The 24345-nt window shown below is 42.2% G+C and overlaps 1 protein-coding gene across 2 annotated transcripts; it reads left to right on the top strand.

Moving 5' to 3' along the window:
- Positions 1-3461: 3461 nt before the first annotated feature.
- PDCD7 (programmed cell death 7) lies at positions 3462-16072 on the top strand. 2 transcript variants are annotated; one of them, XM_055088034.1, is made up of 6 exons: positions 3462-4374; positions 6893-7031; positions 11716-11952; positions 12224-12311; positions 12992-13082; positions 14026-14112. In XM_055088034.1, exons 1-5 carry the CDS (start codon positions 3499-3501, stop codon positions 13035-13037), a joined length of 1386 nt encoding a protein of 461 aa, XP_054944009.1. In that variant the 5' UTR covers positions 3462-3498; the 3' UTR covers positions 13038-13082; positions 14026-14112. The 2 variants fall into 2 exon arrangements, with proteins under 2 accessions (XP_054944009.1, XP_023984690.1); XM_024128922.3 differs by lacking the exon at positions 12992-13082 and having other exon boundaries at positions 14026-16072.
- Positions 16073-24345: the final 8273 nt, after the last annotated feature.

Genomic DNA, 24345 nt, shown 5'->3' with positions numbered 1-24345 from the left:
TTTTTTATGGCTGAGTAGTATTCCATTTTACAATCGTCTTTATCCCTTCATCTGTTGATGGACACTTAGGTTGCTTCCATGTCCTGGCTATTGTAAATAGAGCTGCAGTGAACATTCTGGTACATGACTCTTTTTGAACTATGGTTTTCTCAGGGTATATGCCCAGTAGTGGGATTGCGGGGTCGTATGGTAGTTCTATTTGTAGTTTTTTAAGGAACCTCCATACTGTTCTCCATAGTGGCTGTATCAATTTACATTCCCACCAGCAGTGCAAGAGTGTTCCCTTTTCTGCACACCCTCTCCAGCATTTATTGTTCCTAGATTTTTTGTCAATCAGATAAATTCTTATCAACATAAAAAACATAACTCTCTTGAACCCACATCCCCTCCACAGTAAACTACAAGTTGATCTTGCTGTTTCCAGTTCCCTTCCAGGCTTTGATTCTGAGTGAGATGAGAAGGTGCCGGAAGGTTTTGCATGGAGAAATGACATTATCAGATGTAAGTTTTAAAAGACCACTCTGGTTGCGGTATAAGAGAACACACTATAGAGGATCAAGGATTAAATCAGGGGCACTTGGGGCTATTATAATAAGGCTACTAGAAGATGATGGATTGGACTAAGATGATAGCAATGTAAGTGGAAGAGTGGATGGGTAGGTATTTTTGAAAATCTGATGAAAAGTGGTATCCCATGATCCTCAATGGGAAAACTCCATATTATAAAGATGTCTGTTATCCCTATGTTAATTTATAAATTTAATATTCCAATAAAATGCCAATAAGTTTTAAAATGGAACTAGGCAAATGGATTCTAAAGTTCACACAAAAAAATAAGAATGGTAAACAAGCAAAATGATAATGCACACTCATAGTGCTTACTCTGTGTCACTCTGTTCATTTAATGCAACAATTCTATGAGGTACATAACTCTTATCAACCCTTCTAGATGAAGAAACTTAAGCCCAGAGTGTTTAAGTAGCTTTCGCAAGGTCACACAATTAGTAAGTAACAGCCAGGATTTAACCCCAGGTAGACTGGTTCCAGAGCCTCTCCACCTAACCAACAACTGAATGAAGAATGAGGAAGGACTGCATCTTCTATTTTAAAAATATTATAAACCTTTAAATATTTAAGTGTGTACCAGTGCATGAATGAACAGACCAATGGAAAAGAATGTAAGGTACAGAAATAGATCCCAAATATATATGGGGATTTAGTATTGGAAAAGGTGATATAAAAAGGTATATCCATACCTTACCGAATAAATCTTAAGATGAAAACTGAAGTCTTTAAATATTATGTACAGTATTACCTAATTACTGAATACATAAAATACAAATAAATATGTAGAATATTACAAAGTTTCTGAGAAATATTAGCGGTCTCTTGGGAAGTGAGGTCAGGCTCATGTTGGTTCTTCTCATGGTATAGAGCTGGACTCTTACCCAAGGGATCATCCATCACTTTACAGCTTTGAAAAGTAAAGCTCTAATCATGTGATACTGGAGCAATTGGACATCCAAAGGGGTGGGGTGGGAGTGGGGGCTCAAACTAAGTCTCAATACCTTATACAAAAATCAACTCAAAATGGCTCACAGACTTAAACCTAGAAAACTTTCAGAAAAAGCACAGGAGAAAAGTTTTCAGGATCTAGGGCTAAGAGTTCTTAGACTTGACTCCAAAATCATGATCCATAAGAGGAAAAACCGCTAAGTTGGACTTCATCAAAATTAAGAACTTTTGCTCTGAAAAAACAAAACAAACATGTTAGGATGAAAGGACAAGCTATAAAATGGGGGAAAAATATTTGCAAACCACATACAAAGGACTAATATCTAGAATACATAAAGAACTCAAATTTCAGCAGTAAAAAACCCAAAAAATCCAGTTAGAAAATGGGCAAAAGACATGATCAGACATTTCAGTGAAGAAGGTATACAGATGGCAGATAAGCATATGAAAAGATATTCAACATAATTAGCCATTAAAGAAGTGCAAATTAAAACCACAATGAAATATCAGCACATATCTATCAGGTTGTCTAAAATAAAAAATAGTAAATACACAAAATGCTGATGAGAATGCAGGGAAAATGGATGATTCATATATTGCTGGTGGGAATATAAAATCGTACAGCCACTCTGGAAAACAACGTGGCAGTTTCTGTAAAAACTAAACATGTAACTGGTGTATGACCTAGCAATTGCACTCCTGGGCATTTACTCCAGAGAAATGATGGTTTGTGTTCACATAAATACCTGTATACAAATGTTTATAGTAGCTTTATTCATGATGGCCCCCAAATGGAAACAACCCAAATATCCTTCAGCAGGTGAATGATTACACAAAGTGTGGTTTCGTTTTATCCACACATTTTTTTTGCACACCTTTTTGCAATAAAAAGGAACACTGATGCAAGAACCTGGATGTATCTCTAGAGGATTAGGCTGAGTGAGAAGAGTAAATCCCAAAAGGTTATGTACTGTATGATTCCATTTATATAACATTCTAGAAAGGACAACAGTTATAGAAGTGGAGGATTAGTGGTTGCCTAAGGTTAAGGAAGGGAAGTGGGTATGGCTATAAAGGGGCAAATGAGGGATCCTGGAAGTATGGAAATGTTCTGTATCTTGACCATCAATGTCAACATCCCGGTTGTGATATTGTAATACAGTTTTGCAAGAGAAAATGAGTAAAAAGTACGCAGGATTTTGCGGTACTATTTATTACAACTGCATATGAAGCTACAATTATCTCAGTTTAATTTTTAAAATCTAATCATGTGGAGTAAATGGTCTTCCCTGTCCCTCCTGCTTAAAACCCTCCAGTGGTTTCCCACTGTTCTTAAGATATGAGATCCTGGACGCTACGATCTTGTCCACCTCCCAGGATCACCAGGATCCCTTCCGTCTTTCTGTGGTCCATCCACACTGGCATTCTTTCAGTTCCCGCACCAGACCTACTCCTATAGTCTACTAGGGGGCTTTTGTAAATGCTGTTCCCATTTGGACTGTGCGTCCCTCTCTTCTTTCTCTTCTATTTCAATACTATTTAACTCATAATTACCCTTCAGACCTCAGATGGAGTCTCAGATCCTTAGGACAACCTTCCCCAACCTCTTTACATTTAATTTTCCTATAAGCTCTTGTCCTTTTTTCCTCTTTGGTAGTACTTACATTCGCCGCTGCCCTTTTGCATTTGATTGCAGGATTACTTGATTAATGTGTTTTCTTTACTAGATAGGTAGTTCTACGAGGAGAGGAACTGTATCTGTTAGTCGCACTGCAAAGGTGCTATCTCCGCACCTAGAATACTCAGTAAGGACAGTATTTATGAATTGAAGGGTTGAATGAACGCCCATCTATGCGCCGGGCTCCCTGGGTCGGGTGCGTCACACTTATGTCGCGCGCGGTATACGTCACTTCCTCCCGGAAGACACTTTCGCTGGGAACCACTCAGATTCCTGTCACTTCTCAGAATCCCTCCGTGGTGGCAATGGCTCTGCCGCCCTTCTTCACCCCAGGTCGCCCAGGCCCGGCGCCCCCGCAGCCGCCGGCCCCCGCTCCCTTCGGCTGTCCGCCACCGCCGCTACCCTCTCCGGCTTTCCCACCGCCTCTTCCCCAGCGGCCCGGCCCCTTTCTTGGGGCCTCCGCCCCCTTCCTCCAGCCCCCGCTGGCTCTGCAGCCCCGGGCCCCCGGGGAATCCTCCCGCGGGGGCGGGGGCGGCGGCGGCGGCGGCTCCTTCTACCAGGTGCCGCCACCGCCGCTGCCTCCCCCGCCGCCCCAGTGCCGGCCCTTCCTAGGGAACGACGCCGGTGAGCGCCCGCGGCCGCCGCCTCCAGGTCCGGGGCCTCCCTGGAGCCCGCGCTGGCCTGAAGCACCGCCGCCGTCCGAAGTGCTCGGGGACGCGGCCCTGCAGCGCCTGCGCGACCGGCAGTGGCTAGAGGCGGTGTTCGGAGCCCCGCGGCGGGCCGGCTGCCCGGTGCCCTCGCGCGCGCCTGCCTGCCCCAGCCTGGGCGAGGTGCGGGCCCGGTTGCGCGGATCCCTGCGCCTGGTGCGGCGGCTGCGCGACCTGGGCCATGCGCTGCGCGAGGCCGAGGCTGACGGCATGGCCTGGGCACAGCTGCATGCGGAGGCACAGCCGCTGCGCGCCGAGCTGGCCGAGCGACTTCAGCTCCTGACCCAGGCAGCCTATGTGGGCGAGGCGCGGCGCAGGCTGGAGAGGGTCCGGCGCCGCCGGCTGCGGCTTCGCGAGAGGGCCCGGGAACGCGAGGCCGAGCTGGAGGCGGAGGCCACGCGGGCAGCGGAGCGCGAGCAGGAGATTGACCGCTGGAGGGTCAAGTGCGTGCAGGAGGTGGAGGAGAAGAAGCGGGTAAGAGCAGCGGATGCACACGGGAGCAGGGGTAGTGGTGTTTGACACCCGATGTGGCTTGAGGCTTTGCACTGTCATTCCTCAGGGCTAAGCCTCTTTTTCCTCATCCGTAAAATAAAAAGATAGTTTGCCTTTCCGACCTCACATTTCCGTATTGGTTGCGTGTTAATGGTGTACAGTACACAACACAAATGCTCTAGGTGCGCTGCAAAGTCCCATAAATACAAAGTATAGGATTACATAGTGGTTTTGCAGGGATGACAGATCCGTTTTCTGCTCCAGCGTTCTGTCCACTTAGTACATTCAAGACGAACAAGAATCTGGGTCCTTGCGTCTTCTCCTGCTCTAGGTGATTTTTTTTTTTTTTTTTTTTTGCGGTACGCGGGCCTCACTGCTGTGGCCTCTCCCGTTGCAGAGCACAGGCTCCGGACGCGCAGGCTCAGCGGCCATGGCCCACGGGCCCAGCCGCTCCGCGGCATGTGGGATCCTCCCGGACCGGGGCACGAACCCGTGTCCCCTGCATTGGCAGGCGGACTCTCAACCACTGCGCCACCAGGGAAGCCCTTTAGGTTATTTTAAGAATACAAAATAAAGAGAACTTGGGGCCTTTTCTCAAGGAACATATATCCTAATTGGCTGATGGGGCACTAGTGATGATTTTCCCAGGATTCCTTTGTTTACAAGTTCGACAATATCCCAAGTTCAACGATGGTGTTTTTAAAAAAAATTTGTTTATTTATATTTTTGGCTGCACACGGGCTTTCTCTAGTTGTAGTGAGCAGGGGCTACTCTTTGTTTTGATGCGCGGGCTTCTCATTGCGGTGGCTTCTCTTGTTGTGGGGAGTGGGCTCTAGGCACGCGAGCTTCAGTAGTTGTGGCACGTGGGCTCAGTAGTTGTGGCTCACGGGCCCTAGAGCGCAGGCTCAGTAGTTGTGGCGCATGGGCTTAGTTGCTCCGTGTCATGTGGGATCTTCCCGGACCAGGGCTCGAACCCGTGTCCCCTGCATTGGCAGGCGGATTCTTAACCACTGCGCCACCAGGGAAGTCCCAATGATGGTATTTTTGAGCACTTACTCAAAACCTGTAGCAATCTGAGAGGTAGGCAGTATTATCCCAATTTTACAGATCAGGAAATTGAGGCATAGAGAGGTTAACTTGCCAACAGTGACACAACCAGTTTGTGGCAGTTTCACTCCTGATTTGAGACCAGATTGCTCTATTCCAAAGCCTCCTGATCTCAAGTTTTAACTTAAGTAGAGGGCCAGGGTGAAACTGGAAATCGGTCAAATAGTTAAGGCATTCTCATTACTTTTGAATGCCTCTAGGGACCTCCCCTCTCCCTCCACTCTCCACAACCAGCTGGTACAGCTTGTGTCCTCCTTGTGTCTGCTACAGCCCTGGAGTCTGATCCAACTCCCCTCTAAAGTAAGCTTGATGGCAAGCTTTGTCTTCACACCTCCAGGAATATATCAGTGCTTTAAAGGAGAGTACTTGGAGGCAATGCCTTAATCTAAGGGAATTTGAGTCAGTTCACCAGACATTTAATGAGGGCCCATTATGGCAGGCCCACTGCTGAGTGCTGGAAATAGAGGTGAATAGGACATAGTGTTTGTCCTTGACGGGCTTAGAGCACCATGGGTGATCATGTCTGTATAGCATGATGTGTGTTAGGATTTCAACTGTAGGTGCTATAAAAGCCCAGAGAAGGAATATCTAATCCACTGGGGGAAGGTATCAAGGAAGGCTTCCCAGATGATATGGTGACATCTCAGCTGAGTCTTGTAGGAAATGTCAAAGCTAAGTGAAAGCAACATGTGCAGTTCCAGAAACAAAAGAGTGAAACAGCATGGTGTGTCTGTAATGGTGAAACTATAGTGCTTATTTGACAAATGGGAAAGAGGGCTTTTAGGCAAAAGGATCCTCCCTGCCACGTACTGCAGGGGTACTGGAGACAGAGTCCTGTGAGTAGTGACTTGAGGAACCAGGGTTATTTAGCTTACATGTGAACCAACTTAAGAGTAAGATTGGGTCTTCAGATGTTTAAAAGGCTGTCATATCAAAGAGATCCTTGAGACTTCAGACCATCGGGGCACAAACCGTGCTTAGGTTATCACTGAGAACATTGTAGAGTCCTAGGCCTTTCCAACCCCATTCTTTATCTTCCCTGCTGGTCTGAATCTTTGGATCCAGGAGTCTGCATTTTTAATAAGAGAGCCCCAACTTAACAAGGTAAGTTGGATGCAGATGTTCCTTGAACCACACTTTGAGAAACTCTGAGGAAGAAACAAAGGCAAGAGCCCACATGGAAGCTGCAGAGAAGATAATCCCTTGGCTGGATCAATGTAGAGGGGTGTTGTGCATGGCCCAGGAAATTGGGATGTAGGTCCAGTAGAGTCTTTCTTAACCTTGGGACCGTCTGATCCTCTGAAATCTCAACGGCCAGGCAGATTTTCTCTGCTGTAAGGTTATTCCTCGTAAGGTTCCATACTGGGTCTCATGGGCTCTCTTTCTCCTCCAGGAGCAGGAACTTAAGGCTGCTGCTGATGGTGTCCTATCTGAAGTGAGGAAAAAACAAGCAGACACCAAAAGAATGGTGGACATTCTTCGGGCCTTGGAGAAATTGAGGAAACTCAGGAAAGAGGCTGCAGCAAGGAAAGGTAACCATGGCTTTGCATTTCTTTCCATTCTTTACCCTAGCCGCCTCCTCCCCAAAATTGTTGAAGGAAAAATGCTTGATACTTCATTATTTTCACCAAGTAGGGTAACTAAGTTTATCAGTAGTACCTCAGAATTTTTGAAGTAGAAAGCCTCTGAAGATATTTTTCCCTGGTAGCCAAGATTGAAAAGGATGTGGGAACCCACCGCACTGACTTCCTCTTTTTTTTTACTTAAAAAAAAATAATAATTAATTTATTTTTGGCTGTGTTGCTGCACATGGGCTTTCTCTAGTTGCGGTGAGTGGGGGCTACTCTTTGTTGCAGTGCATGGACTTCCCATTGCAGTGGCTTCTATTGTGGCAGAGCACCGGCTCTAGGCTCACAGGCTTCAGTAATTGTGGCACGTGGGCTCAGTAGTTGTGGCTCACAGGCTCAGTAGTTGTGGCTCGCAGGCTCAATAGTGTGGCGCACGGGCTTAGTTGCTCTGAGGCATGTGGGATCTTCCTGGACCAGGGATCGAACCCATGGCCCCTGCATTGGCAGGCGGATTCTTAACCAATGTGCCACCAGGGAAGTCCTGCACTGTCTCCCTCTTGACTCATCATTGCCACCCCAGGCATTTCTGGCCACACTTTTCTCAGTGAGGTTGGCGTGGCTGGTCAACTTTGCCCATATACCAAGGTGAAAGCTATTCTATCTTTACTTGGTGACTCAGAAGGTGTCGAAAACTTAGCATGCTCCTTCATATACATTTCAAACCTGAAACATTGATATTTGTAGAGGTGTGAATGGTTGGACGGGGCAGGGAGTGCCCTGCAGACTGCATGGGTGTCCCTGGCTTACCTGCGTGTCACTTTTGGACCCAGAGAACCTCAGTGGTCTCCTCTTGCCTCTAGAGGGAGCACTGGTTTTCTAGAAGTTCCCCAGTTGTGCTTTCCATTTTGCCTGCCTGGATCTTTGCTCTTGCCAGTCTGTTTGTCTGGAGGGCCTTCCGTCCCATCTTTGCCATTTTTAGCTCTCACTATCCTTCAAAAGTAAATACAATAAATTCCATCCTTCCTTGATCTGGGCTGAGGTGACCTACTGCTCCTTATTTGCACCTGGCTTGAACAACATGCTGCCTTATTTAGTAGGCTGTAGGCCATTGACATTCACCAGGGATATTTGAGAGTATACAAATTAGCAAGTACCACAATAGCAAATGATCTGCCCTGTGTGGTTTAAAATATAATTGAAAACTGCAGCTCAGATCCTTAATAAAATGTCACTGGAACATGTGCATTCAGTCAGGCTCATTCACTAGCTAAACGATTAACTTCTACATGCCAGCCTCCAGACTGGCTGATTCAGATTCAGGTCTCAGAATCAGATGACCCCACAAAGCATTCATGAATCAGAGGGAGTTTGCATCTACTGTGTCTACCTCTGTCTCTTCCTTATAATAATGCAAAACCTGAGGGCTACTATTTCATATTCCCCTACTTCATGTCCTCTGTGAGCTGAGTGTTCAGTAAACTTATGCCAGGTGAATTTATTGTACAACATAATTTCTATTAGTCTTCCTCACTTTGGTCTGAAAGAAAGAAGAAATTTTAGGAGAAATTAAGATCTAAAATAAGCAGGCTCTGTGGAGTTAACTGACTTGAATGTAAAACAATTTAGTATCTAGTAACTGGTTTTGTTGGCTACTTTAAAAGAAAAAGAGCAACTTTCTAACTTCTCTCACTGTGCTGAGAAAATGAAGCTGGTATGTAAGCAGGACCACATCTCAAAGTGTCTTATTTGCTAGGCTAGACTTCTCACCTATACTTAAAGCTGAGTGGAACCATTGAAAGATTTTAAGCAGAGATGACAAAGATCAGTGCTGGCAGAGTAGAGAAAGGTTTGGGGCTTCTAGGAGGGAGGGAAAAAGAGAGACTGATAGGGCTATTGCAGTCTGGGCAGGGATAATATGCGAGTGTGAACTAAGGGTCAGATGGTGAGTTGGAGAAAAGTAAACAGATTTAAGAGATGTGAGTAGAGGGTGTGTGCATGTGTGTGTATACACATATAAGTAAATAACTTGGGGGAACTCAGCATGTGGGAGCTGAAGGAAAAAAATGACTTTCAGGTTCTAGCTTGATCTATTGAATGAGTGATTATACCATTCTAATTGACCAGGAAAACAAGAGGGGGAACAGGCTTGGGGCTGATGACATCAGTTTGGGACCTGTTGTGTTTGTGGTGCCTGTGGTACATCCTGGATAAGAGTTTATCAGCATGTAGCTGTAAGTAGGGATGACCTTGAGGAGATTGTGCAGTGTGAGATGAGGCCCAAAAAAGACAAAATCCTAGGGAATGTCAAAATCAAGATGGGTAAGGAGGAGGCCACAAAAGAGATCAAGAGAGGTCAGAGATAGGAGGAAAGTGTAGACCCCTTACTTTTTCTGGAAAGTGGCAAATGCTCAGAGAGATTGCATAATATTGGGCAGGTTACTTAAACTTCTCTGTGCCTTGGTTTTTCCTCACCTGTAAGAAGGGAATAGTGATGGTACCGATCCACGGGGTATTGCAATGATTAAGTTAGTAAACATGCATAAAGTGTTTAAAACAGTCCTGGCATGTAGTAAATGCTGTATAAGTGTTTATTATTATTATTATCAAGTAATATAAAGATTAATAAACATCCATGGGAATTAGTACCCAACAGATTATTAGTGACTGGTGCTGGGTGCATTTCAGTGGGGTGGTATGGGTAGAAGCCAGACTAGACTAGATCAAAGAGGGAATAGGAGATAAGAAAAGCAGACAGTGAGTCCAGCTTATTAAAAGTTTGCCTGTGAAGAGAAGCAGGAGGGATAGGTAATGGCTTGAGGTCCTGCAGGAAGTAGGGAGATTCAGATCCCAGATGGAGGAATTAACTTAAGTGGAGAAGGACCCATTTTCCACTGAAATGAAAATGAAGAGGGCAAGGATGGGTAGTAATGCAGATGAGTAAAGTCAGTGGCAAAAAATTAAAGGATTTCCTGCCTATGGCCTCTTTTCTCTAGGGAAAATACTAGATGGTTTGCTAAGAGTAGAGAAGTAAGGCTTTAGGAGGGAGGTGAATGTTTGAAATAATTGTTGTGAGGAATGAGTGAGAGCCAACCAGAGATACATGGGAGTATGGCTGTAGGGAGGTGACATTATGGGCTGAGCTGATGTAACTATACTGGCACTAGGTCACATAATCAAATGAGTCTGCAGTTGGCAGGTGAGCACAGAGCACAGGTCTATTGGGGGTTTTGCTTTAATGGGCGACCACACGTTTTGGTGAAATCTGATATATTAGATTGGAGGTTTTAGTGAAGCTGACAGAGTTTCGGGTAGAAAGTCAGAGAAGAGAATAATTGGGTCTAAGACTTCAGAGGTGGAAACTTTTTTCTGATCATGCCAAGGTCCAAAGACTGCACGAGGCCCTAAGGTATGGGTGGCTAAAGGGGAATAAAGGAGAAGGCATTGGTATCTAGGAGCTGCAGGAACTAGAGAAGTAATGATAGAGGTGGAGGGAACCCAGATCATGTCGTCGCAGGGGGTCTGGAGGAGGATTGGTGGGGGGGGGCGTTTCAGAGGGAGTGTGTCGTGGTGCTCAGGAGGGATCCATGACAGGATGAGGGGGATGAGCACGGGTGGTGCAGGCCAGCACACCGAGATGGGAGCAGGCCACACCTTCTCAGGGGTCTGGAGGCCCTTTGGGGCTGATGGTGTGTCTGTGTATTTTTTGCTGTACTGAGAGATTTAGTACTTGCAGCAGAGATTGTGTGACCCACAAGCCTAAAATATTCACTGTCTGGCTGCTTATGGAAAAGGTTTGCCAATCCTTGGTCTAGGTAAAGGAATGAAACAAAACCATGAAATTATTATGAAACAACAAAATGACAGCTTAAATTTCTCAGTGCATAAGAATTTTGTGTGTATTTGGAAAATAATTGGCAACTTAGTAGAAGATGGATTTGAGTTGTAGTTTCCATAGGTGGGAATGAGTAGATGAAAACTTGTTCAAGCCAAGAAATCATGACAAAATGATCTGAAGGAATGTTAGCCTTGGAGATGAAGATAGGAGAGCGAATTCTGCAACTACTTAGCTGCCATGGTTGAGAGAAAAAAAAGTCACACCTCCAAATCAGGGTGACCAACCATCACATGTGTCCCAGGACACTGGATTTTCTGTGCTAAAACTGGACAAATGAAACATTTGGTCACCCTGCCCTCAGCAGCAGACTGTGAGGTTATTGTGGTTGGTTAAGTGTATTTCTTCCTCACTGTCCAAGTTTGCGCTCTCAGAAGTTCAGACTCAGTCAGAGGAAAAATTGTTTATTAGTTGGGTCTAGGAGTCTGTGCTGTAGGAATTAAACAGTGAAGAAGTAAAAGACAATTCCTCCCTTTAGTAGAGGAATTCTCCAACTGAAGGATCAAAACCATTAAGAAATAAACAAAATCAAAGGTTAAGTAGTGTGATACAGAAAGAGGAGTTAGTGAAAGTCAGGTTAGGGTGAAATTAATTGAAGACTCAAAAAGACCAAACTGAGCCTTGAAGGCTGGTTGGAATTTGTAAACTCTAACCAAATTCATACTGTAAGTAGGACTTTGAGTCTGCTCATTAGAACATGGATTTGGGGATAAGAAAAAGTTGTATCTAAAATGTCATTTGCATCTCTTTGCCCAGGGGTCTGTCCTCCAGCCTCAGCAGATGAGACCTTTGAGCATCACCTTCAGCGACTGAGAAAACTCATTAAAAAACGCTCTGAATTATATGAAGCTGAAGAGAGAGCCCTCAGAGTTATGTTGGAAGGAGAACAAGAGGAAGAGAGGAAAAGAGAATTAGAGAAGAAACAGAGGAAAGAAAAAGAGAAATTTTTACTACAGAAGCGTGAAATTGAGTCCAAGTTATTTGGGGATCCAGGTAAGTTCCTCTGTAACCAGTGGAGAAAAGAAAAATAGTAGATTGACAGCTCTTTTCCTCATGGATGATCTCCATCTAAGCTAAGAGGTGGTAGGCGACAAATTGGAAGGATCCTTTAGGATTTGAATTCTAAACTATATCCTGGAAATCAAGGATAAAGATGAAACACATTTGATTATATTGTATAATCATAGACTAAGTCACTTTGCCTTGAGAAATATGCTGTACATATGAAGCATGATGACATGGTATTGTGCCTTTTCTTTTTCAGATGAGTTCCCACTTGCTCACCTCTTGCAGCCTTTCCGGCAGTATTACCTCCAAGCTGAGCACTCCCTGCCAGCGCTCATCCAGATAAGGTCAGAGGGGCATTCTCCATGTTTTCCTTCCCTTAGGTAGCAAGAAGCAGTCGACAAAGTGCTTATGTTATTGAGGTCTATTACTATATCTTTTTTTTTTTTTTTTAGTTCCTTATGAGTTTATAGAATGTTTCCAAGTTTGAAGCATGCCACACACGTCTTGTTTAGTCCTCATCAATTCTTGAGAAGTAGATGTCCCTATTTTAACAGGTGAAGACACTGAAACTCAGGTTGTGACTTGCCCTCTGTATTATCCCATGCTATAGCTGTTATGTTGACTTAAAGTATTGACTTCCTTTTCCTAATTCTCTTCTGCTGCTAAACAGACCAAGGAAAAGAAACCCTCCCTGTATACTCACCTGTGGAGACTGTTAACAAAGACCCACAGTGACTTGTGAGTTCTTACAGGTCAAAGCCAAGAGAGCTAGGAACAAGGAGTCTCACCTTAATCTGCAGTTACTAATGAGCTGGGTAAAGTTTTCAGCTCTGAGTCTCACTTTCCTCACCTACAAGATGAAAATGATGGACTGTGAAAATGAAGACTGTGGCCTTCAAATGTGAACAGTAGTACCCTCCCAAATGTAATCTTTTGAAAAATCAGTTTGTATAACAGAATGAATGAATGGGTTCCACAGGCAGTTTAAATGTGTTATTGACTGGACGCACTTTGTTATTTCTAGACTCCCCAAAGCATCTACTTGGGGCCCAAGTGTCTTCAAAGCCTGATTTGAAAAACCACTGAACTAAGTGCTCTCTGAGGATCCTTCCAAGGTCCAACAGTACTCTTTAGCACTGTTCTGGGAAAAGTGTATTTCTGGTTAATATACAAGTTTTAGCCTTTAAATATATTACAGTGGGTTCTTGTTATTTACAGCAGCTATATTCTATAAAACTGCTAATGCTGAATTAGAGAATACTGAACTGCTGCTCCTGAAGGAAATACAGAGCTAGTCTCCTGTGAGCCTTTGGCCGCAACATTTTCATCAATTGATCAATACCTAACCTTGTCTTTCTTTATAAAGACACCTTATTTAATACATACTGTTGATTCATCAACATTGAACTCATAGCTAATGGCACTATAACTCATGCCTGAAGATAGCTTATCTAACATACATGTGTTTTCCATAAGGCATATCACAGCCTTCTAATGCTAGCTATAGCACTCCAGCACTGTACTCGGGAGCCATTTTAAACAGCAAAATGCCAATAGAAAGCACAAAAATTCGAAGAATGTGGTACTAAACAGACTACAAAAAGGATACTTGTTTACAGTAGGGGAGCTGAAAGCAAGAAGGCAGAGTGTCACCTTGTTCCACCACAGTTGGGAACATGCCTTTTGGTGACTCAGATTTTTCACTGCTCTGTGCATGTTGGCAAGTAACCATGGAAGCACCATGAGTAATGATTTGCGGGTTACAAATAAATTTTAGTGAATAGCCAAATTTGCAGATATAGAATCTGCAAATAATGAGGATCGACTGTATATTCATTATTTGGTTATCCATAAAATATAAGTTCTTTGGAGTTTTTTCCCACTTACATATATGTACATTTAAGAAATAGTCTTTTGCATAATTTCTAGAAATCAAGTTCTTTAATGGACTCATATCGGTCACTTGAAAGCAAAGTCCTGAAATAGAATATTTAGTTGCTAACATAGTGCTTGGAATGAAACAAATATAAACAGTTGTTCTGTAATGTTCTCATTAAGGCATGATTGGGATCAGTACCTGGTGCCATCTGATCATCGCAAAGGCAACTACGTTCCCCAAGGATGGGTTCTTCCCCCGCTCCCCAGCAACGACATCTGGGCAACCGCCATTAAGCTGCATTAGTAAAGATGCTCCAGGAGTGTCGTCCAGCGAAGGCTCTTTCCAGCTCTAAGTATTAGTGACGCTGCCATCTTCTTGTACTGTAGTCTAAATCACAACCTCTAAACTCCATGTGGCATTGCCCTACCCAGAAGTTACATTTTCCTTCTGTCCTCTGTCCTGGCCAAGGTGCCTCTTGAATCAGGAGTTTAATATGGTTCTTCAGGAAAGGACCTAGGTGAACTGAGGTTTTTATGACAGGCAGTGGCCTTGGTTCATGAAATTCGCCTCTGTTTTGAGGGGCTTGGTCCAGAGTGATTTTTAAGTTTACTCTTATCTTTCTTGTGTGGTGATGGATAAGTATATGCTATACACTCATACCCTCGACACAGGTGTACACTGGGTAGATTTAGCAGTCCATCTCCCAGTACTCCTTGTTAAGGCAAGCTTGATGCAAAACCTCCTTACCTTTCTTACCCAGAGAGCCTCCTAACTTCCAGGAAGAAAAGTCAGAAATGCCTTATCTTCAGTTTTGTGAATCCCACTTTTGGTGCAGCTGGAGAGGCTGGGCTGCCAGAAAAGCTGGTGGCCTTGTCTGGTAGTCAAGTGGAGAACTTGGAAAGCCTGAAGAGTACCTGTACCCAAACTGGATTGTGTTTTAATGGATGATGGCTGCATTTTCCCCATATTAGAAGGATCCTAAGGAAAGCACCTGCTTTTTAAGTTCCTAGAGGTCTGGTTGTTCAGAATCCACAAGGATAAAAATTAATTTCCTTATGGGAGTTGGACCTTGATTAACCTCACTCAGTCACATTGTGGGAGCCGGTATAGTGGAAATTGTGGAATTTTCTTAGGAACTCAAGCTTCCAAAAATATACATGTAGTTTAAGCTGGGGGAAAAGCAGATAAAAATAATAAAATTTATTTTTTTATACTCATTAATAAATGCTGTTGTACCTGGAGATGATCAATCATATAACATGTCAGGTTTTTGTTTTGTTTTCCTTTTTGTCATTTATTGTGTTATTTATATTTCCAAAAAGCTAAATAAATACCATTTTTATTTTTTAGTTTGAGCCTTTGCCCCCATTTTGTTGCCTCCCAAATCACTACACACTCTTTCACATTGATGAAAGACATTTACTGCAAAGTTCAAACTTATTAACTAGGCATTTGCTACCGGAAGGTGAATCTCAAGCACCAAACTTTTTTTTTTTTTTTTTTTTGCGGTACGCGGGCCTCTCACTGTTGTGGCCTCTCCCATTGTGGAGCACAGGCTCCGGACGCGCAGGCTCAGCGGCCATGGCTTACTGGCCCAGCCACTCCGTAGCATGTGGGATCTTCCTGGATTTGGGCACGAACCCGTGTCCCCTGCATCGGCAGGCGGACTCGCAACCACTGCACCACCAGGGAAGCCCAAGCACCAAACTTTTTTTGCGGTATCCAACTCTGGATAAGCAGGAAAGGACATCTCAACTTTGGAAGTGATTTCATGTACTTGGAAGCTCTTGGGTACAAGGTGCTAACACATTTGTCCCTTTTTTGTTGTTTCATTTGCACTCTTAAGTTTATATATTATGCATTACAGAGTTAACAGGGTATGAGGGCCAGCACTCCTCTAAAGTGTTTCTAAGCTCATAAGCCTCAGAATCTGATGTGATTAGCCTCACATAACCCCGTAGGCCTGTGTGCCCTTTTGTTATAAATCTCCACCATTTTCTGATGAGATGCAGGAAGAGTAGAAATAGAAGATGAATTGTACAATGTATGTTTGGTGTCCAGACAGCCTTGCCACTAAGATACCTGCATTGATGGGGTTAGGGAGTGTGGAGCAGGGACTCAGGAAAACTCAGGCAGCAGAATCCAAGGAAAAGAAAGCATTTAACCTCAGGTGGAAAAAACCATTTCCTCTTCCCTCTCATTCAGCTTCTGCAAAGTTTTAATAAAGTGAGCATTATTTTTATTATTTGTTTGGTCTTTTGTTAAGTTTTTCCTAGTTTATGCCCTGTGTAGTGGTGGTGGCAGCAGCCACTGGTACTTTATGGCAGTGGTCCCCAACCTTTTTGGCACTAGGGACTGGTTTCGTGGAAGACAGTTTTTCTGGGGACCAGTGTTGGGGAGGGGAGCGGGGGTGGGGATGGTTCAGGCTGTAATGCGGAGTGATGGGGAGCGGCAGATGAAGCTTTGCTCGCTCGCTCGCTTGCTCGCTGCTCACCTCCTGCTGTGCAGCCCGGGGGCGGTGGGGGGTGGTGTTTGGGGACCCCTGCTTTATAGGTTCAGAAAGAAAGACTTTTAAAATATATATTTATTTATTTTGGCTGCTCTGGGTCTTAGTTGCGACACACAGGATCTTCATTGGGGTGTGTGGGATCTTTTTAGTTGCCGCACGCAGGCTTCTTAGTTGTGGCATGCAAACTCTTAGTCATGGCATGCATGCGGGATCTAGTTCCCTGATCAGGGATTGAACCTGGGCCCCCTTCATTGGGAGCTTGGAGTCTTATCCACTGGACCACCAGGGACATCCCAAGAAAGACTTATAGTAGTGTCTTTAATGAATTGTACTTCTGAGAATATGGACAGTATCATTGTAATCTTATCCCACAGTCTTTTCTTTTTAATTGTGGAAAATTTCAAATATTAAAAAGTAAAGAGAATGGTATAATTTTTTTCATCATCTGGCTTCACATAATGGTCAACTCTTGACCAATCTTGTTTTATCTGTACCCCTACCAATCACACTGGATTCTTTTGAGGCAAATCTCAGATGCCATATTACTTCATAGGTGTTTATGTAGGTCTAAGACATTTTAAAAATTTAACCACTGCTATTATTGCACCTAAAGAAATGAATAACTCCTTAGTATCATCAAATATTCAGTCAGTGTTTAAATTATCTCATAAATGTGTGTTTTACACTTTGTTCCAAATCAAGATCTGGATGCAATCTATGCATTGTTGTTGGTTGATGTGTCTCTTAAGTTTCTGATAACCCATAGGTCTCTCTCTCCTTCCTCCTATGTACTGTTGCACTTTCACTCCCTTGCAGTTTATTACTTGAAGAAATCAGATCATTTTTTTCCTAAAGAGTTCCCAGTCTGGATTTTGCTAACTGCATCCTTGTGATTACATGTTCCTCTATTCCTATAATATAATGATTAGACAGAGCTGTACTGTCTAATATGGTAGCCATGTATGGTTATTGGGGACTTGAAATTGAGCTTGAACTGACATTGAGTTTGACTTGACACGTACAATTACACATGTGGTTCACATGTTTCTATTGGACCACGCTGATCTAAGGTTTGATGACATTAAGATCGGGATTTTCTGGCAAGAGTATTTCATAGACCTGGTGTGTACTCCATTTAGGAGGACTAATTGGTTGTCTTATTTTGTGATCTTAGCAGCCATTGACATTCAAGACCTAAACTCACTCATTTGGATTTGCAAAATAGTGATAGTTTAATTATGCCCTTCTTTCTTTAATTATCAGCTGGAATATACTAAAAGGAGAAACATCCCCTCATCAACTATTTGGTTACCCTGGGGTACAATTTGTATAGGAAAGGCAAAAAAATAAAACATGATTTTATTTACTAGTTTTCAAAATAATGAGGTAGTTCCATAGCATCCTCCAAAAGTTACCAGTGAATTTTTTTAAAAGTATCATTATGAACTCAGATCTAAATGTATTTGTCTTTCAATCCATTGTTTTTATCTTTTTTAAATTGATTACCTCACCTTTGGCCAGTGGGAGCCTCTTTTAACTCTATTAACTCTACTCCTGAGTTCCCACTCAATCCCAGTATTCTGTTCCAAGTTTATCTTGCACATTTCCTATCCCTGACCTATACCTATATTCTCTATGTATTGAACATAAATTAATGAAAATAGAGAATTAAACTCTTTCAAAGACTAACTAGAAATGTGTTGATTCATCATGTCATATATGCAAGAAATTTGTTTATCTTGACAAATTTCCAGGAGACCCTGGATTTGTGAGAAACTCTAACAAAAGCGTTTATTTTTAAGAAATTAGGTAAATACAGGGAAGATTGGAAAATGAAAGAGATTAGTTGTATGTTAAATATTAAGAGTGTTCAGCGGGAGTGCCTGAGTTTATGACGTCAAAGAATTTGCTACAGCCAACCAACTTAATCACTCTAAAACCATTCATGTTCCTATGTCCACGTGACTTTTCGTGCAAGGATGTATCAAGAAGCTTAGCTGAGATTATACCATCTGTTGTAGCAATTCACTTCTACAAGTTTTGTCCACAGAGAAGCTATCCTGGGAATTACAAGGTAAGTACAAAGTATGTCTTGTTCCATTCAAATAAGAATAATATATATAGAAGGAATGTGAATGCTGTGAAGTAGTAGCTGTGGTAGAATTTAGGGACTAGAGATTATATTTCCAAGTATTTCCAGCTAAATTTTTTTTAATTGCTTATAACAAATAAGCTGTTCCCGCATAATTAACTTTTTACTTTTGAGTGCACCCATCACTAGATACCGACTTGCCACACCTGGCTATCCATGAAGAATTTGTTTCCATTTGCCTTTTGGAATAAACTGGGTTTTTCATAGTCTCTGAAGCAAAGATTGAAGTCTTTGAGGCAATTGGTGTTAGAGTGGATAACTATGCAGAGCAGTAGACATTTTCCAACTTCATTAACTCATTCTTGCCGGAATGTGGTTACCAGGATTTGAATGGTGTTCTTGGGAAATGATTTCTATTTACCATTTTCCAGGTACAATGTTAAATGCTGGAGACATAAAAAGGGGGCAAACAGACAGGATTCCTGCCCTCCTGCAGTTAGTCTAGAGTAGAGAAGCTTAATGATTATACAGATAATTAAAGTCAGTTATAATTGTGATAAGCACTGCAAAGAAAAAGTACTTAGTCACAAATTTATATTTTTCACTGTTCAAATTTTTTTAAGTGCCTGTTGAGGCTCAGATAATTTGCTAATAAGTACAAGGGCTCTAATGGTGAGCAAAATACCAAATACTCCCTAATGCAGGTTTTGTGGGAGATACATATTAATCCAACAATCATAAAAAATGTGCCAAGTGCTTTGAAGGAGAGCTACGGTTCCATTAGATTGATTAGGCCTCCCACCCTTTTTTTCCCTCAAACGGTGTTCTGTAATGCTTTTAGGTGAAATAATACAAAATATCTATGTATCATATAGTAAGGGTAAGAATTATTCAGTTTATGTTTGTATATGCTAGGTCACAAAGTCAAATTTATTTCATTCTATGGGGCACAGTAGAAAAAAATATTGAAAACCACTGTACTAGTTGGATTGATTCAAGTTCGGGGGTCAGGGAAAGCTTTTTGAGGAAATGCTGTTTCAGCAGAGCTCTGAAGAATTAACTAGTGGGAAGAGGCAAAGAGGAGCATAGCAAGTATCTGGAGCAGCATACACAAAGGCCCTCTGGGAGGTCAAGAGACCAAGACAAGTTGAAGGCCATCATGGCTAGAGTAAGACAGCAAAGTGAAGGAGAAGGGGCCAGACACTGTAAGGCTTTAGAATCCCTTGTCAGGAGTTTGCTTTTACTCTGAGAGCAGGTGGGAACCACTGGAGGCTTTTAAACAGTGGAAATGGCTTAGTTTGCTGTTTTGAAATGATCATTTTCATCCCAGTGTGTGGAACAGAATCATAAGGCATGAGAGGATACATGGACGTCAGTTGTCCAAGTGAGAGATAATGGGGGCTTGGATTTCCATGGTAGCAGTGGAGGTAGCATGAAATGGCTGGATTCCAGAGATTTAGGAGAGAAAACCTGGCAGGGATTTGAGATGGGTGGCAGTGAAGGAGAAGAAAGTATCGGGGATGAGTCCTAAGCTTGTGTGCCCCTTAGACGTTCCTTGAGACAAGGAATACTGGAGGAGGAGGAGCAGTTTGGGGGAGGGAAAGATCAGAGTTCACTTTGGGTATGTTGAGTTTGAGGCACCCTTGAGGCATGTTGGAGGACATGCCTCAAGGGCAGTTGTGTTGTGAGTTTGATTTTAGAAGAGAATTGGAGAATTTAAAGTGTGAGTATTAGATTATTGAAGCTATGGGCAAGGATGAAGTCGTTTTGAGAGGATAGTGGACACCTTTAAAAAATAATACTAGTGTCATTGTGGGGACTCCATCTAGACCAATTACTACAATCCCCACCTACCCAGCCCCTTGCCCCAGGCTCAGATGCGGCCACATGGGCACAGACCCATGGACTGCTGATGGAAGGGTCCTGGATTATGCAGTTTGTTGAAGCATGCATAGACTGGCTTTCCTAATATCCCTCTTGTCCCACCCTCACCCCATCCCTCAGACCCCTTCAGGGCTTTCTCTGCCTACTGAATGGCGTTAGCACTCAGCCTGAATTTCAGCACCCTCCGCAGCTCCATCCCAATCTACCCTTCGATCTTACTGCAGTCAGCTTCTCAGCACAAAGGACATACTTGAGTCAAGCAGCTTGTCTCCCCCTCACTCTGCCCTGCCTCTGCTCCCTGGCTTAAGCTGTTCTCTCCCTGGAGTTATGCTCTCCACCCAGCCTTTTCCCTGCTCACAGGCTGTTCTCCCACCCTCCAGGGTCCAGATCAAGTCCCATCTTTCCTGAAGTTTCCCCAACCCCCATAAGGACTAGAATATTCTCCTCCCTCTGAAAAATATGATCACTTAATGATCTGTACCTCTTATTTTGTATTTAGCAGATGCAGATGTGATTTTAGAATATGTTCATTTTAGAATTTGTTCTAAATAGAATATGTTCTAATTAGATCACGTCTTGCACTGTAGCCCTTGCTGCTATTAGGTGTTTCCAGAATCCTCAAACTCTTAAATTATTCTAGAAGCAAGTGTAATGCTGAGTAGAGAATATCTGTTAGGATACAGATGCTGGGGCAGAGGGAAGGAAGCAGGAGGGCGGCCCTGTACTTGCTCATTGGACAGGCAGTTCACACTTGGGACTCAGCACAACTGTGGTCCTTCCCCATAGCTAAAAATTCTAATGATAGCTGAAAATGTGAACAATAAATCTGAGAATGCCAAAACTTCCTAACTTTCATGTATCCCCTACAACTCCCTACACTCAAAGTTCCCCTGTAGGAACAGGTTGATGGGGCAGATAACTTACTGATCACACTGAAAGCTGTCTGATCCTGTAGCATAAAGACTCAATGCCAATATGATGGGAAACTATCTCCCAACATGGGGTGGAGAAGCCTTTTGAGTCTTACATACAGTAGGACACTGACAAAAGAGGGCAGACAGTAGAAATGAGGGAATTAAAGGATTTGCCCATCTGGCCTCATTTGACCTCTCTGCACTCAGATTATCAACTCTACCTCCTCACATGATGCTCTCCTGTGGGTGTGGTGATGACCCCAGTGACCCCGAACAGCAGGGCTTTGCGCCATCCTGGTAGGGATGACATTGTATTGAGCCAGGGAGCCACTCCCTGGTGTGGGCTCCCTGCTAAGCCCTGGTTATTTGCAAAATGCCAGACTGTGGTCAGGAGTCTAGATTTAAGTGTATATTATAGGCAGTCATGAAATTGAATTATGTGAATGAGTTTTGTTTTGTTTTTTAAGGCAACAATATTTAATGTGGTCTAAAATACATAAAAAAGCAAATCCCTGGCTGTTGTGAATATAATTAAACTAAGATACTACACTTGATCTTAGCGAAAAGGCTCAGAAGCTATGTGTGAATTTTTAATGCTTAGATTTCAGCTTTAGTAGATATTGTTGACTAATAATAATTGACTTTCTCACCAACAGTGCATGAGAGTTCCAGATATTCCACAACCTCATCAACACTTGATATTGTTAGGCTTTTAAAATTTTTAACTGTGTGTGTGTGTGTGTGTGTGTGTGTGTGTGTGTGTGTGTGTGTGTGTGTGTGTAGTGTTATCTCATTGCTTCATTTTGCAGTTCCCTGATGACTAATGAGGTTAAACAGCTTATATGTTTATTGGCTATTTGGATATTCTCTTTTGTGAAGTGCCTGTTAACATCTCTTACCTATTTTGGGATCTTTTTCTTATTGATTTGTAGAAGTTTTTTGCATATATTGGACATGAGTCCTTTGTCAGATATGTGTGCTACAAATATCTTTTCCCCCTCTGTGATTTGCTTTTTCACTTAATGGTATGGTGATGAATGGAAGTTCTTAACTTTAATGTAACTCAATTTATCAGTATTTCCTTTATGTTTAGTCTTTTTCGTAACCTTTTACGAAATGTTTGCCTTTTCTAAGGCAAATAGGCAAAATGTTTGCCTATTTCTAAGGCCAAAAATATACTCTCCTATTTTATCTTCAAGTTTTTTTTACCTTTCACATTTAGATCTACAGTCTATCTGAAATTGACCTTTGTTTATTATATGAGGTAGAGGTCAAGATTTTCTTTTTCTAGGTGAATATCCAGTTGGTCCAGAACCATTTATTAAAAAGACCTTCATTTTCCTACTGCTTTGCAGGGCCAGTTTTGTCATAAATCAAGGATCCATATATGTGTGGATCTGTTTCTGGACTTTTTTTTTCTGTTCTGTTGGTCTCTTTGTAAGCTCTCATGTCAATACCACACTGTATTAATTGCTTTCACTTTAAACTAAGTCTTGACATCTGATAGTATAAATCTTCAACTGTGTTGCTTCTTCATGATTGTCTTGGCTTTTCTTAGCCCTTTGCATTTTATTTAAATTTTAGACTTAGTTTGCCAATTTACACCAAAAAATGTGGTGGAATTTTGATACGTGGGACCTATAAATCAATTCAGGGAGAATTGATATATTTACAATATTGAGTCTTACAAGCCATGAACGTGGTATGTTCCTCCATTTAATCTAATGTTTTATAGTTTTCTGTGTCAAAGTCTTATAATCTTGTGTTAGATTGAGTCCTAGGTAATTAATGCTAATATAAATGGTATCAATCTCTAATGAAAAATTTTTTTTAATTTTTATTTTATATTGGAGCATAGTTGATTAACAATGTTGTGTTAGTTTTAGGTGAACAGCAAAGTGATTCAGTTATATATATACATGTATCTATTCTTTTTCAAATTGTTTTCCCATTTAGACTATTACAGAATATTGAGCAGCATTCCCTGTGCTAAACAGTAGGTCCTTGTTGGTTATCTATTTTAAATATAGCAGCGTGTATATGTTGATCCCAAACTCTAATGAAATTTTTAAAAGATAACGTTTACATGGTTTGTTTTTTTATGTAGAAATACAATTGATTTTTGTTTATTGACCTTGTATCCAAAGACCTTGCTAAATTACCTTACTATTCTTTTGGATTTTCTACATATAAATATGTCATCTAGAAATAATGGTGGATTTGTTTCTTTCCAATCCTTATACTTTTGTTTTATTTTTCCCTCTCTTTTTGCACAGGCTAGTACCTCCAGTGCAGTGTTGAACAGAAGAGATGATGGGGACATCTTTGTCTCATTTCCAATCTTGGGGGTATCTTTTAATATTTCACCATTAAGTGGGATGTTTACTTTAAATGTTTTAGAGATTTTCTTTGTTAGGTTAAGGAAATTCTCTTCTATTCTTAAGTTGCTAAAAATGGTTTGTTTATTGTTTCTTAAAATCATGAGTGGATATTGATTTTATCAAGTGCTTTTTCTGCATCTATGGAGATAGCTAATTATACACTCTTTCATTTTTATTCTATTGACATTTATCTTTATTCCCATTGATTAATTTTGGAATGTTAATCCAGTCTCTCATTCCTGAAATAAACTCAACCTGGCAGTGTTGTATTTTTCTATACATAATTATTTTTGATAAGATTTTTGCATTTATTTTCATGAAATATCAGCCTCTAATCTTCTTGTCAGGTTTGGTATTTTTTTTTTAACATTTAAAAAAAATAATTAATTAATTATTTTTTGGCTGCATTGGGTCTTCATTGCTGCACACAGGCTTTCTCTAGTTGAGGCTAGTGGAGGCTACTCTTCCCTGTGGCGCGCGGGCTTCTCATTGTGGTGGCTTCTTGTTGCGGAGCACAGGCTCTAGGCGGGTGGGCTCAGTAGTTGTGGTGCGTGGGCTTAGTTGCTCCGCAGCATGTGGGATCTTCCTGGACCAGGGCTTGAACCTGTGTCCCCTGCATTGGCAGGCAGATTCTTAACCACTGCGCCACCAGGGAAGCCCCCAGGTTTGGTATTAAGATGATGCTGAAATCAAAACAAGTTAGGATGTATTCCTTCTTT

This window comes from Physeter macrocephalus, chromosome 11, assembly GCF_002837175.3.
Source record: "Physeter macrocephalus isolate SW-GA chromosome 11, ASM283717v5, whole genome shotgun sequence".
NCBI lineage: Eukaryota > Metazoa > Chordata > Mammalia > Artiodactyla > Physeteridae > Physeter > Physeter macrocephalus.
The sequence above is the reverse complement of the archived record's forward strand: the minus strand, read 5'-3'. Positions and strand labels throughout refer to the sequence as shown.